This window comes from Oncorhynchus gorbuscha, unplaced genomic scaffold (genome assembly GCF_021184085.1).
Source record: "Oncorhynchus gorbuscha isolate QuinsamMale2020 ecotype Even-year unplaced genomic scaffold, OgorEven_v1.0 Un_scaffold_390, whole genome shotgun sequence".
NCBI lineage: Eukaryota > Metazoa > Chordata > Actinopteri > Salmoniformes > Salmonidae > Oncorhynchus > Oncorhynchus gorbuscha.
The window spans coordinates 328,560-344,435 of NW_025745238.1; the positions used below are offsets into that span (position 1 = coordinate 328,560).

At 44.3% G+C, this 15,876-nt stretch overlaps 1 protein-coding gene across 2 annotated transcripts in view; it reads left to right on the forward strand.

Annotated features, from left to right (window-relative positions):
• depdc7a (DEP domain containing 7, paralog a) overlaps positions 1-15,876 on the forward strand; it is a 33,774-nt gene that overhangs the window by 10,784 nt on the left and 7,114 nt on the right. The window contains exons 2-3 of one of the 2 annotated variants that reach the window (XM_046333393.1): positions 1-82; positions 10,723-11,182. The exon at positions 1-82 is cut by the window's left edge and continues 86 nt beyond it. In XM_046333393.1, the coding sequence (XP_046189349.1) occupies positions 64-82; positions 10,723-11,182 (479 nt within the window). In that variant the 5' untranslated portion in view covers positions 1-63. The remainder of the gene's footprint in view (positions 83-10,722; positions 11,183-15,876) is intronic. The other variant, XM_046333394.1, reaches the window with a different exon arrangement.

The window sequence follows — 15,876 nt, forward strand, 5'->3', positions numbered from 1 at the left end:
GTAGGAGCCAAATGATACCGTGGAGAAGAGAGGTAGCCGTTTAGCGCTCCGGGAACTGTTTTCATGCTGCACAAACCACGAGGTAGGCCTAATAAAATATTTCATCCTTTATGATAACTCTGAAATGTTTTTTTATTTATTACGAAATCATGTCACAGCTTTTGTTTCGTTTTCCAGTAAGCCTATCAGAAAATGTTAGAGAAAGTGATTTGATTTTGCTATTGTTTGTGTCAATACATAACTGTTTAGGCCATGGAGCTGAATACATCCAAATGATTTATAGTTGAAATGTATTCTATAAGCCTATGGCTCTGTTTTTAGGTGTAACCTAGATGGGTCACATCCCAGTCAACTAAACTATATAGCCTGTAATTGCTCAACATTGTATATATTGTTTCCTAATGTAACAATTAACAGTTCACATTTTCAAATAATTAATTCATTACCATATAGATATATACATTATTAGGCTACTTTCAGAGTCTTTTTTCTTCGGAGGAACAACAGTATTTCTGATTCCAATGATTTATGGCAGTGCAGTTTCTTAGCTCTTGTAGGCTATAGGCATAATCTGCAGTGAGAGGTATTTAGACTCAAATTCAAACTGCATGGGTTTTAGATGTATGTTAGTAGTTTCCTTCAGGCTCTATCAATTGTGTCTAGTCTGAGCGCGTAGAGTTATGAACGTTACAGAACCAAGCCTAGTTTACTTTCTGTCTGATGCCTGTTGCTTTTTGTCATTCTTCGAAATATTCTTCTTAATAGGTTATAAAAAAAAGTAAAATCGTGAAAAGAACCATGTAAAACTCCAAGGTCTTCTACCTGAGCCTAATTATTTCCAATAGGTACACTTCCGGCTACAGCAGATAGTCTCCCCTATCAGTCCACAAATCAACGCGTTCCATTTGGGAGCAAGTATGCGGTGATACTGTTCCCATTGGGATTATTTACCTGCATGGTGTGCAAACACACCGCTCTCTGTTGCCCTTGACCGAATAGAGCGAATTCCCCCCTGAGGCAACGCGCCCGCGAGAGGAGAGAGGGGACTGGGGGAGGGAGGGGAAGTGGGATGTTTGGCGACAGCTATGCAAACTGGCTCCAATCTCAGTTGGGGCGGGCAAACCGAGGTGACAGACCATTCCGATTCCCAGGATTGTTTTCATCCGCACATCGACCCCGTGAACTCCTCAACTCGAGTGATGCTGACGTTGAGCAGATCCGGATTACTGTACCAGGATCCCCAGACGGTTTTTCCAGATGGTCGCCCTCTAATACCGCTTTCTTAACCCCCAAATGAAGGATTCCACTCTAATGCAGTTTACAGTAATTTATCCAGTAATGGGGTTTTCTGGGTGTTAAACCAATGAATGTCTTGTAATCCTGTGTAATTGTATTTCACCCTCATGTCTTTTTCCAGGCCTACATCAGGCTGCTATTACATTGTCATCAATATCAGCCTGGGGGTTCTTTGTTTTTCACTTCATCATTTTAATCATTTAAGCAGCTATCTACCATGCTGTGATGGTTATGTACCATGCTGTGATGGTTATCTACCATGCTGTGATGGTTATCTACCATGCTGTGATGGTTATCTACCATGCTGTGATGGTTATCTACCATGCTGTGATGGTTATCTACCATGCTGTGATGGTTATCTATCATGCTGTGATGGTTATCTACCATGCTGTGATGGTTATCTATCCATGCTGTGATGGTTATCTATCTACATGCTGTGATGGTTATGTCAGGTTATCTACCATGCTGTGATGGTTATGTCAGGTTATCTACCATGCTGTGATGGTTATCTATCTACATGCTGTGATGGTTATGCTGTGATGGTTATCTACCATGCTGTGATGGTTATCTACCATGTGTGGGTTATCTACCATGCTGTGATGGTTATGTCTATCTACCATGCTGTGATGGTTATCTATCTACATGCTGTGATGGTTATCTATCCATGCTGTGATGGTTATGTCAGGTTATCTACCATGCTGTGATGGTTATGTCAGGTTATCTACCATGCTGTGATGGTTATCTACCATGCTGTGATGGTTATGTCAGGTTATCTACCATGCTGTGATGGTTATCTACCATGCTGTGATGGTTATGTCAGGTTATCTACCATGCTGTGATGGTTATGTCAGGTTATCTACCATGCTGTGATGGTTATGTCAGGTTATCTACCATGCTGTGATGGTTATGTCAGGTTATCTACCATGCTGTGATGGTTATCTACCATGCTGTGATGGTTATGTCAGGTTATCTACCATGCTGTGATGGTTATCTACCATGCTGTGATGGTTATGTCAGGCTATCTACCATGCTGTGATGGTTATCTACCATGCTGTGATGGTTATCTACCATGCTGTGATGGTTATCTACCATGCTGTGATGGTTATCTACCATGCTGTGATGGTTATCTACCATGCTGTGATCTACCATGCTGTGATGGTTATGTCAGGTTATCTACCATGCTGTGATGGTTATCTACCATGCTGTGATGGTTATCTACCATGCTGTGATGGTTATCTACCATGCTGTGATGGTTATCTACCATGCTGTGATGGTTATGTCAGGTTATCTACCATGCTGTGATGGTTAGGTTATCTACCATGCTGTGATGGTTATGTCAGGTTATCTACCATGCTGTGATGGTTATGTCAGGTTATCTACCATGCTGTGATGGTTATGTCAGGTTATCTACCATGCTGTGATGGTTATGTCAGGTTATCTACCATGCTGTGATGGTCATGTCAGGTTATCTACCATGCTGTGATGGTCATGTCAGGTTATCTACCATGCTGTGATGGTTATAGGTTATCTATGCTGTGATGGTTATGTCAGGTTATCTACCATGCTGTGATGGTTATCTACCATGCTGTGATGGTTATGTCAGGTTATCTACCATGCTGTGATGGTTATGTCAGGTTATCTACCATGCTGTGATGGTTATGTCAGGTTATCTACCATGCTGTGATGGTTATGTCAGGTTATCTACCATGCTGTGATGGTTATGTCAGGCTATCTACCATGCTGTGATGGTTATGTCAGGTTATCTACCATGCTGTGATGGTTATGTCAGGTTATCTACCATGCTGTGATGGTTATGTCAGGTTATCTACCATGCTGTGATGGTTATGTCAGGTTATCTACCATGCTGTGATGGTTATGTCAGGTTATCTACCATGCTGTGATGGTTATGTCAGGTTATCTACCATGCTGTGATGGTCATGTCAGGTTATCTACCATGCTGTGATGGTCATGATCATGGTTATATATCTACCATGCTGTGATGGTCATGTCAGGTTATCTACCATGCTGTGATGGTCATGTCAGGTTATCTACCATGCTGTGATGGTTATGTCAGGTTATCTACCATGCTGTGATGGTTATGTCAGGTTATCTACCATGCTGTGATGGTTATGTCAGGTTATCTACCATGCTGTGATGGTTATGTCAGGTTATCTACCATGCTGTGATGGTTATGTCAGGTTATCTACCATGCTGTGATGGTCATGTCAGGTTATCTACCATGCTGTGATGGTCAGGTTATCTACCATGCTGTGATGGTCATGTCAGGTTATCTACCATGCTGTGATGGTTATCTACCATGCTGTGATGGTTATCTACCATGCTGTGATGGTTATCTACCATGCTGTGATGGTTATCTACCATGCTGTGATGGTTATGTCAGGTTATCTACCATGCTGTGATGGTTATCTATCTACCATGCTGTGATGGTTATGTCAGGTTATCTACCATGCTGTGATGGTTATCTACCATGCTGTGATGGTTATGTCTATCTACCATGCTGTGATGGTTATCCATGCTGTGATGGTTATCTACCATGCTGTGATGGTTATCTACCATGCTGTGATGGTTATCTACCATGCTGTGATGGTTATGTCATGCTGTGATGGTTATCTACCATGCTGTGATGGTTATGTCAGGTTATCTACCATGCTGTGATGGTTATCTACCATGCTGTGATGGTCATGTCAGGTTATCTACCATGCTGTGATGGTCATGTCAGGTTATCTACCATGCTGTGATGGTCATGTCAGGCTATCTACCATGCTGTGATGGTCATGTCAGGCTATCTACCATGCTGTGATGGTCATGTCAGGCTATCTACCATGCTGTGATGGTCATGTCAGGCTATCTACCATGCTGTGATGGTCATGTCAGGCTATCTACCATGCTGTGATGGTCATGTCAGGCTATCTACCATGCTGTGATGGTCATGTCAGGCTATCTACCATGCTGTGATGGTCATGTCAGGCTATCTACCATGCTGTGATGGTCATGTCAGGTTATCTACCATGCTGTGATGGTCATGTCAGGTTATCTACCATGCTGTGATGGTCATGTCAGGTTATCTACCATGCTGTGATGGTCATGTCAGGTTATCTACCATGCTGTGATGGTTATGTCAGGTTATCTACCATGCTGTGATGGTTATGTCAGGTTATCTACCATGCTGTGATGGTTATGTCAGGTTATCTACCATGCTGTGATGGTTATGTCAGGTTATCTACCATGCTGTGATGGTTATGTCAGGTTATCTACCATGCTGTGATGGTTATGTCAGGTTATCTACCATGCTGTGATGGTCATGTCAGGCTATCTACCATGCTGTGATGGTTATCTACCATGCTGTGATGGTCATGGTCTACCATGCTGTGATATCTACCATGCTGTGATGGTCATGTCAGGTTATCTACCATGCTGTGATGGTCATGTCAGGTTATCTACCATGCTGTGATGGTCATGTCAGGCTATCTACCATGCTGTGATGGTCATGTCAGGCTATCTACCATGCTGTGATGGTCATGTCAGGCTATCTACCATGCTGTGATGGTCATGTCAGGCTATCTACCATGCTGTGATGGTCATGTCAGGCTATCTACCATGCTGTGATGGTTATCTACCATGCTGTGATGGTCATGTCAGGCTATCTACCATGCTGTGATGGTTATGTCAGGCTATCTACCATGCTGTGATGGTTATGTCAGGCTATCTACCATGCTGTGATGGTCATGTCAGGTTATCTACCATGCTGTGATGGTGATGGTTATCTACATGCTGTGATGGTCAGGTTATCTACCATGCTGTGATATCTACCATGCTGTGATGGTCATGTCAGGTTATCTACCATGCTGTGATGGTTATGTCAGGCTATCTACCATGCTGTGATGGTTATGTCAGGCTATCTACCATGCTGTGATGGTTGTCAGGCTATCTACCATGCTGTGATGGTCATGTCAGGTCTACCATGCTGTGATGGTCATGTCAGGCTATCTACCATGCTGTGATGACCATGCTGTGATGGTCATGTCAGGCTATCTACCATGCTGTGATGGTTGTCAGTCAGGCTATCTACCATGCTGTGATGGTCATGTCAGGCTATCTACCATGCTGTGATGGTCATGTCAGGCTATCTACCATGCTGTGATGGTCATGTCAGGCTATCTACCATGCTGTGATGGTCATGTCAGGCTATCTACCATGCTGTGATGGTTATGTCAGGCTATCTACCATGCTGTGATGGTCATGTCAGGCTATCTACCATGCTGTGATGGTCATGTCAGGCTATCTACCATGCTGTGATGGTCATGTCAGGCTATCTACCATGCTGTGATGGTCATGTCAGGTGATATCTACCATGCTGTGATGGTCATGTCAGGCTATCTACCATGCTGTGATGGTCATGTCAGGCTATCTACCATGCTGTGATGGTCATGTCAGGCTATCTACCATGCTGTGATGGTCATGTCAGGCTATCTATGCTGTGATGGTCATGTCAGGCTATCTACCATGCTGTGATGGTCATGTCAGGCTATCTACCATGCTGTGATGGTCATGTCAGGCTATCTACCATGCTGTGATGGTCATGTCAGGCTATCTACCATGCTGTGATGGTTATGTCAGGCTATCTACCATGCTGTGATGGTTATCTACCATGCTGTGATGGTCATGTCAGGCTATCTACCATGCTGTGATGGTTATCTACCATGCTGTGATGGTCATGTCAGGCTATCTACCATGCTGTGATGGTCATGTCAGGCTATCTACCATGCTGTGATGGTTATGTCAGGCTATCTACCATGCTGTGATGGTCATGTCAGGCTATCTACCATGCTGTGATGGTCATGTCAGGCTATCTACCATGCTGTGATGGTCATGTCAGGCTATCTACCATGCTGTGATGGTCATGTCAGGCTATCTACCATGCTGTGATGGTCATGTCAGGCTATCTACCATGCTGTGATGGTCATGTCAGGCTATCTACCATGCTGTGATGGTCATGTCAGGTTATCTACCATGCTGTGATGGTCATGTCAGGCTATCTACCATGCTGTGATGGTTATGTCAGGCTATCTACCATGCTGTGATGGTCATGTCAGGCTATCTACCATGCTGTGATGGTCATGTCAGGCTATCTACCATGCTGTGATGGTTATGTCAGGCTATCTACCATGCTGTGATGGTTATGTCAGGCTATCTACCATGCTGTGATGGTTATCTACCATGCTGTGATGGTTATGTCAGGTTATCTACCATGCTGTGATGGTCATGTCAGGCTATCTACCATGCTGTGATGGTCATGTCAGGCTATCTACCATGCTGTGATGGTCATGTCAGGCTATCTACCATGCTGTGATGGTTATCTACCATGCTGTGATGGTCATGTCAGGCTATCTACCATGCTGTGATGGTCATGTCAGGCTATCTACCATGCTGTGATGGTTATGTCAGGCTATCTACCATGCTGTGATGGTTATGTCAGGCTATCTACCATGCTGTGATGGTCATGTCAGGCTATCTACCATGCTGTGATGGTCATGTCAGGCTATCTACCATGCTGTGATGGTCATGTCAGGCTATCTACCATGCTGTGATGGTTATGTCAGGCTATCTACCATGCTGTGATGGTTATGCTGTGATGGTCATGTCAGGTTATCTACCATGCTGTGATGGTTATGTCAGGCTGTGATGGTCATCTATCTACCATGCTGTGATGGTTATGTCAGGCCATGCTGTGATCTACCATGCTGTGATGGTCTATGCTGTGATGGTCAGGTTATCTACCATGCTGTGATGGTCATGTCAGGCTATCTACCATGCTGTGATGGTTATGTCAGGCACCATGCTGTGATGGTCATGTCAGGCTATCTACCATGCTGTGATGGTCATGTCAGGTTATCTACCATGCTGTGATGGTCATGTCAGGCTATCTACCATGCTGTGATGGTCATGTCAGGCTATCTACCATGCTGTGATGGTCATGTCAGGTTATCTACCATGCTGTGATGGTCATGTCAGGTTATCTACCATGCTGTGATGGTCATGTCAGGTTATCTACCATGCTGTGATGGTTATCTACCATGCTGTGATGGTTATCTACCATGCTGTGATGGTCATGTCAGGTTATCTACCATGCTGTGATGGTTATCTATCTACCATGCTGTGATGGTTATCTACCATGCTGTGATGGTCATGTCAGGCTATCTACCATGCTGTGATGGTCATGTCAGGTTATCTACCATGCTGTGATGGTCATGTCAGGTTATCTACCATGCTGTGATGGTCATGTCAGGTTATCTACCATGCTGTGATGGTCATGTCAGGCTATCTACCATGCTGTGATGGTCATGTCAGGCTATCTACCATGCTGTGATGGTCATGTCAGGCTATCTACCATGCTGTGATGGTTATGTCAGGCTATCTACCATGCTGTGATGGTCATGTCAGGCTAAGATCTTTTTATTGTTATTTTATCCAGAGTTGTGCTGTTATTCAGGCTATCAGCTGTCTGTCAAACCGCTGTAGTGACTGGACGGTGCCTGTTACAACATAGTTCATTGGTTACATCAGTAATATGCAAAACCTTCCAAGCGGTACAGGATATTGTGTTGTCGGATTGCCGTCCGAAGAGGGAAACTGTGTTTGACATTAATGGGACACATTAACATGTGGTTCATGGAAATAGGAGACATCAAGCACACACCTTCCTTATGGACCTGTTTTGTTACGTTAATGAAAGGAAAGTGAATGTCTGCTCACTGCCTGCTAACTACGCTCCAGGTGGGAGGTGCCCTTTGACACAGATCTAGAATCAGATTACCATCCTCAAATCATAACCTTAACCATTAAGGGTGAAAATGTAAAACTGTTGTTAGATCATCTTAGGAGCAACTTTATCCTACTCCGTCTTGTGCCGTCTGGCACGGTGTGTTTTGGGGTCATAATGGTCTTTATCAGGTTGTGATGTCATATGAGTCTGTAGTGGTGCTGTGAGGAAGTGATTGAAGAGGTTCAGTCCCCAGTGTTCTATTCTCAGCTCCTTCCTGAACACTGCACTAACATTTGCTTACCAGTCTTTGAATGGTTCCCGCTGGGGGAGGAATAAAAGCTTCGCACAGACCTACAAAAAAACACAACCCCCCCCCCCCCCACACACACACCCTTTCCCTTCCACAACCCCCAGCAAAACCAATGACAGCAGTGGGGTAGGCAAGCTGTGCCTCCTGTTCATCTCAATGAGAACTTCACCAGCCCCTTCCCCTTCCCCTCAACATCTCAACGAGGACTTCACCAGCCCCTTTCCCTCAACATCTCCCCCCCCTCCTCCCCCCCCCTCCTCTCCCCCTCCCCTCCCCTCTCCCCCGCTCCCCTCTTCTCCCCCCTCCCCCACTCCCCTATTCTCCCCCCCCGCTCTCCCGCTCCCCTCTCCCCTCTCCCTCTCCCCCTCTCCTCTCCCCCTCTCCTCTCCCCCTCTCTTCTCCCAATCTCTTCTCCCCCTCTCTTCTCCCCCTCTCCTCTCCCCCTCCCCTCCCCCCCCCTCCCCCTCCCCCTCCCCTCTCCCCCTCTCTTCTCCCCCTCCCCTCTCCCCCGCTCCCCTCTTCTCCCCCTCCCCTCTCCCCCCCTCCCCTCTCTTCTCTTGGTCAATGTGGTTGGTGACTTCAGATAAATAAGCCATTTATGGTGCAGCGGTTGAAGTAGAGCCATGCATTGATGCACAGCGTATTGAGGTAAAAGTGTGGGTTGCTGTGTGTCTGCCTGTAATTATATCTGCATGTGAAGATTACAGAAGGTTTTTGATGAGTTTGAAATGATTAGCCTCACTGGTGCGATCTGATGACGTTCAGTGAGTGTGTGTGTGTGTGATGTGGGATACGGCCCATCCTGTTGATGTGGCTGGATAGGAAAGAGCATGCTGGGATGGATCAGCCTGGAGCTGACAATCTCATCATTGTGGTTGAGATAGCCCTGGAGATGCGGCTGACAATCTCATCATTGTATCAGAGTTGGATGAAGAGGGATGGGTGCGGTGTGTACATCTGTTTGTGTGTGTGTGTGTTAGAAGAGTGTCTGTATGTTATAGGGGATCGGTTGGGGAGGGACATTAGTCCCAATGGTGCCATTACAAGGCGTGTGTGTGTGTGTGTGTGTGCTATGTAGTGTAATATTGTTCTGTAATATTGTTCTGTAGTGTAATATGGTTCTTTACTTTGGAGATGTGGAACTGTTGAAGAGCTCTGTAAAGGAGCTATTGAACTGTTGGGAGAGCTCTGTAAAGGAGATGTTGAACTGTTGGGAGAGCTCTGTAAAGGAGATGTTGAACTGTTGGAGAGCTCTGTAAAGGAGATGTTGAACTGTTGGAAGAGCTCTGTAAAGGAGATGTTGAACTGTTGGAAGAGCTCTGTAAAGGAGATGTTGAACTGTTGAAGAGCTCTGTAAAGGAGATGTTGAACTGTTGGGAGAGCTCTGTAAAGGAGATGTTGAACTGTTGGAAGAGCTCTGTAAAGGAGATGTTGAACTGTTGGGAGAGCTCTGTAAAGGAGATGTTGAACTGTTGAAGAGCTCTGTAAAGGAGATGTTGAACTGTTGAAGAGCTCTGTAAAGGAGATGTTGAGCTGTTGAAGAGCTCTGTAAAGGAGATGTTGAGCTGTTGAAGAGCTCTGTAAAGGAGATGTTGAACTGTTGGAAGAGCTCTGTAAAGGAGATGTTGAACTGTTGAAGAGCTCTGTAAAGGAGATGAACTGTTGAAGAGCTCTGTAAAGGAGATGTTGAACTGTTGGAAGAGCTCTGTAAAGGAGATGTTGAACTGTTGAAGAGCTCTGTAAAGGAGATGTTGAACTGTTGAAGAGCTCTGTAAAGGAGATGTTGAACTGTTGGAAGAGCTCTGTAAAGGAGATGTTGAACTGTTGGAAGAGCTCTGTAAAGGAGATGTTGAACTGTTGAAGAGCTCTGTAAAGGAGATGTTGAACTGTTGAAGAGCTCTGTAAAGGAGATGTTGAAGAGCTCTGTAAAGGAGATGTTGAACTGTTGAAGAGCTCTGTAAAGGAGATGTTGAACTGTTGAAGAGCTCTGTTGAAGAGCTCTGAGATGTTGAACTGTTGAAGAGCTCTGTAAAGGAGATGTTGAACTGTTGGAAGAGCTCTGTAAAGGAGATGTTGAACTGTTGAAGAGCTCTGTAAAGGAGATGTTGAACTGTTGAAGAGCTCTGTGAAGGAGACGGTGAGCTGTTGAAGAGCTCTGTAAAGGAGATGTTGAACTGTTGAAGAGCTCTGTAAAGGAGATGTTGAACTGTTGGAAGAGCTCTGTAAATTCTACTACTCAGATATAAAGAGTGGACTTTAGAACACTGTGATCTGTGCTGAATTTACTGAGTTTCATGCTCTCTCACCCCCCTCCTCCTATTCCCTCCCCCAGGAGAGCAGGGCATGGCCGGTAAGCCGTTCCGGGCCACCTTCATCTGGAGCAGCATAATCGCCAACCTCCAGCAGCGCATCCAGGTCAAGCGCCACCGCCATAAGCTCAAGACCTACCATGACTGTTTCCTGGGGTCAGAGGCTGTGGACGTGGTGCTGGCTCATGTCATCCAGTCACGGTTCTGCGGCGATGCCGAGGTGCCTCGCTCCAAGGCCGTACGCCTCTGCCAGGCCCTGATGGATTCGCGGGTGTTCGAGGCGGTGGGCACCAACGTATTTGGGAATAAGGAGAAGAGGCGTGCCACCTTCGAGGACAGTAGCTGTAGTCTGTACCGGTTGCTTCCGCTTCCGTCTAGTCCCACTACCATGACCAGCTCGCACTCGACGAGCACCATCACCATCGAGAGTGGATACGACTCGCCGAGCAAACACCGGAACAGCTACAGCCCACCTCTCAAACGGTACGGTCGGCTGAGTTTAAAGCTTTGTTCATGAATTGATATGTTTCGTAATCCTTCCCAAATAGCGGATTAACAATGGATTCCTTTTATGAGGGTTTTCATCCCAAAACTCACCAATGTGTGACCTTGTGCTTGCTCTCACTGATTGGTGCTTCTCAGTTGTCCAATCAAGGCTCTCCTTGCTGATGATTGTGATAATGTCCCAGTAAACCTAATTTGCATGATTCCAATGATTTTTGGCTCTGTATTAAAGAACGGGTATTTCTTCTCTCTACCCAAACACACAGTTAGACACTCGGTTAGAGAGCTCCTTGTTAGGCAGTGAGACGGGGACTGTATGGTTTGACTCACAGCTCTGTAGGTGATTATGGGTTTAGAGAACTTGTCACAGAGCCTGCAGATTTGGCACCGTTGGTCATAAATCTGGGAGGTCCAGACATAAAGAGTTGATGTCAATGCTTTCAATCTGTGTTGTGGATGCTATGTGTCTCTCTTCTGTCTTTAAGAGTGTAGAACATTAAGTAGCTATTCTACATGAAACTTAGATTTTTTTTCTAAAGAATTACTAAAGGAAACTAGAGTGTAGAGGATGGAAATGTGCACTGAGACCAAAAGGGGAACTGAAGTGGTGTGATGATCATATGATATGGCCATCGGCCATGGTGGCGCTCTGGTCTCCCCTAACCATGTGAAGTGGTCCTGAGTGACAGCTCAGGACTGTACCCATGAAAACATGCTGCCTCCAATCTGTTTCACTGAGATGAAAGAGTGGAGAGAGAGCGAGCAGACCGTGTGTGTGTGTGTGTGTGTGTGTGTGTGTGTGTGTGTGTGTGTGTGTGTGTGTGTGTGTGTGTGTGTGTGTGTGTGTGTGTGTGTGTGTGTGTGTGTGTGTGTGTGTGTGTGTGTGTGTGTGTGTGTGTGTGTGTGTGTGTGTGTGTGTACATTTACATTTACATTTAAGTCATTTAGCAGACGCTCTTATCCAGAGCGCCTTACAAATTGGTGCATTCACCTTATGACATCCAGTGGAACAGTCACTTTACAATAGTGCATCTAAATCTTAAAGGGGGGGGGGATTACTTATCCTATCCTAGGTATTCCTTAAAGAGGTGGGGTTTCAGGTGTCTCCGGAAGGTGGTGATTGACTCCGCTGTCCTGGCGTCGTGAGGGAGTTTGTTCCACCATTGGGGGGCCAGAGCAGCGAACAGTTTTGACTGGGCTGAGCGGGAGCTGTACTTCCTCAGTGGTAGGGAGGCGAGCAGGCCAGAGGTGGATGAACGCAGTGCCCTTGTTTGGGTGTAGGGCCTGATCAGAGCCTGTAGAGAGAGAGAGAGAGAGCGAGAGAGAGACTAGAGAGAGGGGACTCCTATGGTAGGTACACCTATAGCTTATCTCTTGTCAGTAGTATTGTAGACTACTTTATCACTGACCTCAACCTAGAGTCTCTCAGAGCGTTCACAGTCAGCCCACTGACACCCCTATCAGACCACAGCAAAATCACAGTCTACTTGAACAGAGCAATAGTCAATCATGAGGCATCAAAGCCAAAGGAACTGAGTAATATTAAGGAATGCTATAGATGGAAGGAATGTAGTTTGGAAATCTACCAAAAAACAATTAGGCAACAACAAATGTAATCCCTTTTGGACAACTCCCTGGACAAAACGTTCTACTGCAATAGTGAAGGTGTAAACTTAGCAGTAGAAAATCTTCACAATATATTTGACCTCAGCTTATCAAATCTAAAAATCTCAAATAGAAAATCAAAAACAATGACAAATGATTTGATGAGGAATGCAAAAATCTAAGAAAGAAATTGAGAACTGTCCAACCAAAAACATGAGTCTACGCCTTGTGAGACACAAAACAAATACAGAAATACACTACGGAAAAAGAAGGAACGGCACGTCAGAAATCAGCTCAATGTAATTGAAGAATCCATAGACTCTAACCACGTCTGGGAAAATTGTAAAACACTAAACAAACAACAACAAGAATAATTATCTATCAAAAATGGAGATGTATGGTTAACCACTTCTCTAATCTTGTTGGCTCTATAACAAAGAGCAAAAACATATACATAATCAAATACAAATCTTAGAATCAACTATTAAAGACGACCAGAACCCACTGGATTCTCCAATTACCTTGAATGAACTACAGGACAAAATAAAAACCCTCCAACCCAAAAAGGCCTGTGGTGTTGATGGTATTCTCAATGAAATGATCAAATATACAGACAACACATTCCAATTGGCTATATTTAAACTCTTTAACATCATCCTCAGCTCTGGCATCTTTCCCAATATGTGGAACCAATGACTGATCACCCCAATCCACAAAAGTGGAGACAATATTAACCCCAATAACTCCCGTGGGATATGCTCCAACAGCAACCTTGGGAAAATCCTCTGCATTATAAACAACAGACTTGTACATTTACTCAGAGAAAACAATGTACTGAGCAAATGTCAAATTGGCTTTTTACCAAATGATCGTACGACAGACCACGTATTCACCCCCCCCCATCTTAATTGACAAACAAACAAACCAAAACAAAGGCAAAGTCTTCTCATGCTTTGTTGATTTCAAAACAGCCTTTGACTCAGTTTGGCATGAGGGTCTGCTATACAAATTGATGGAAAGTGGTGTTGGGGGAAAAACATACGACATTATAAAATCCATGTACACAAACAACAAGTGTGTGGTTAAAATAGACAAAAAACACACGTATTTCTTCCCACAGGGTCGTGGGGTGAGACAGGGATACAGCTTAAGCCCCACCCTCTTCAACATATACATCAACGAATTGACGAGGGCACCAGAAAAGTCTGCAGCACCCGGCCTCACCCTACTAGAATATGAAGTCAAATGTCTACTGTTTGCTGATGATCTGGTGCTTCTGTCACCAACCAAGGAGGGCCTACAGCAGCACCTAGATATTCTGCACAGATTCTGTCAGACCTGGGCCCTGACAGTAAATCTCAGTAAAACCAAAATAATGGTAACATTTAAATTTATAAAAGGTTCAATCGCCAGGACCACAAATACAAATTCCATCTAGACACCGTTGCCCTGGAGCACACAAAAAACTATACATACCTTGGTCTAAACATCAGCGCCACAGGTAACTTCCACAAAGCTGTGAACGATCTGAGAGACAAGGCAAGAAGGGCATTCTATGCCATCAAAAGGAACATAAAGTTGGACATACCAATTAGGATCTGGCTAAAAATACTTGAATCAGTTATAGAACCCATTGCCCTTTATGGTTGTGAGGTCGCTCACCAACCAAGAATTTATAGAATGGGACAAACACGAAATTGAGACTCTGCATGCAGAATTCTGCAAAAATATCCTCTGTGTACAACGTAGAACACCAAATAATGGATGCAGAGCAGAATTAGGCCAATACCCGCTAATGATCAATATCCAGAAAATAGCCGTTCAATTCTACAACCACCTAAAAGGAAGTGATTCCCAAACCTTCCAAAACAAAGCCATCACCTACAGAGAGATGAACCTGGAGAAGAGTCCCCTAAGCAAGCTGGTCCTGGGGCTTTGTTCACAAACACAAACACACCCCACAGAGCCCCAGGACAGCAACACAATTAGACTCAACCAAATCATGAGAAAACAAGAAGATAATTACTTGACACATTGAAAATAATTAACAAAAAACAGGGCAAACTAGAATGCTATTTGTCCCTAAACAGAGAGTACACAGTGGCAGAATACCTGGCCACTGTGACTGACCCAAACTTAAGGAAAGCTTTGACTATGTACAGACTCAGTGAGCAAAGCCTTGCTATTGCGAAAGGCAGCCGAAGGCAGACATGGCTCTCAAGGGAAGACAGGCTATGTGCTCACTGCCCACAACATTAGGTGGAAACTGAGCAGCACTTCTCCTGCCGAATGTATGACCATATTAGAGACACATATTTCCTTCAGATTACATAGATCCACAAAGAAATTGAAAACTAACCTGATTTTAATAAACTCCCATATCTACTGGGTGAAATACCACAGTGTGTCATCACAGCAGCAATATTTGTGACCTGTTGCCACAAGAAAAGGTCAACCAGTGAAGAACAAACACCATTGTAAATACATCCCATATTTATGCTTATTTATTTTCCCTTTTGTACCTTAACCATTTGTGCATCATTACAACACTGTATATATATATAGATAATATGACATTTATAATGTCTTTATTCTTTGGGAACTTCTGTGAGTGTAATGTTTACTCTTCATTTATATTGTTTATTTCACTTTTGTATATTATCTACTTCACTTGCTTTGGCAATGTTAACAGATGTTTCCCATGCCAATAAAGCCCCTTGAATTGAGTAGAGTACAGTAGAGATAGATAAAATGTCAGAGCCACACGTTTAGGTGAACTGTGCTCCCAAGGAGTTTTATATAAAAACACACCAAGCTCACTCTTGAGGCAAAGTAAGATTGCACCAAGTACAGTGTTTAAAATGTAAAATGTACTGATTCTATCAAAAACCAAAGAGGAGCATGGAAGGATATTGTGGAAGGATATTGTGGAAGGATATTGTGGAAGGGTATTGTGGAAGGATATTGTGGAAGGATATTGTGGAAGGATATTGGTCGAGAATATTTGTTTTGCTAAATGTGTTTTCCCACCTATTTCATCAAATCATCTTTCACTAAGTAGACATATT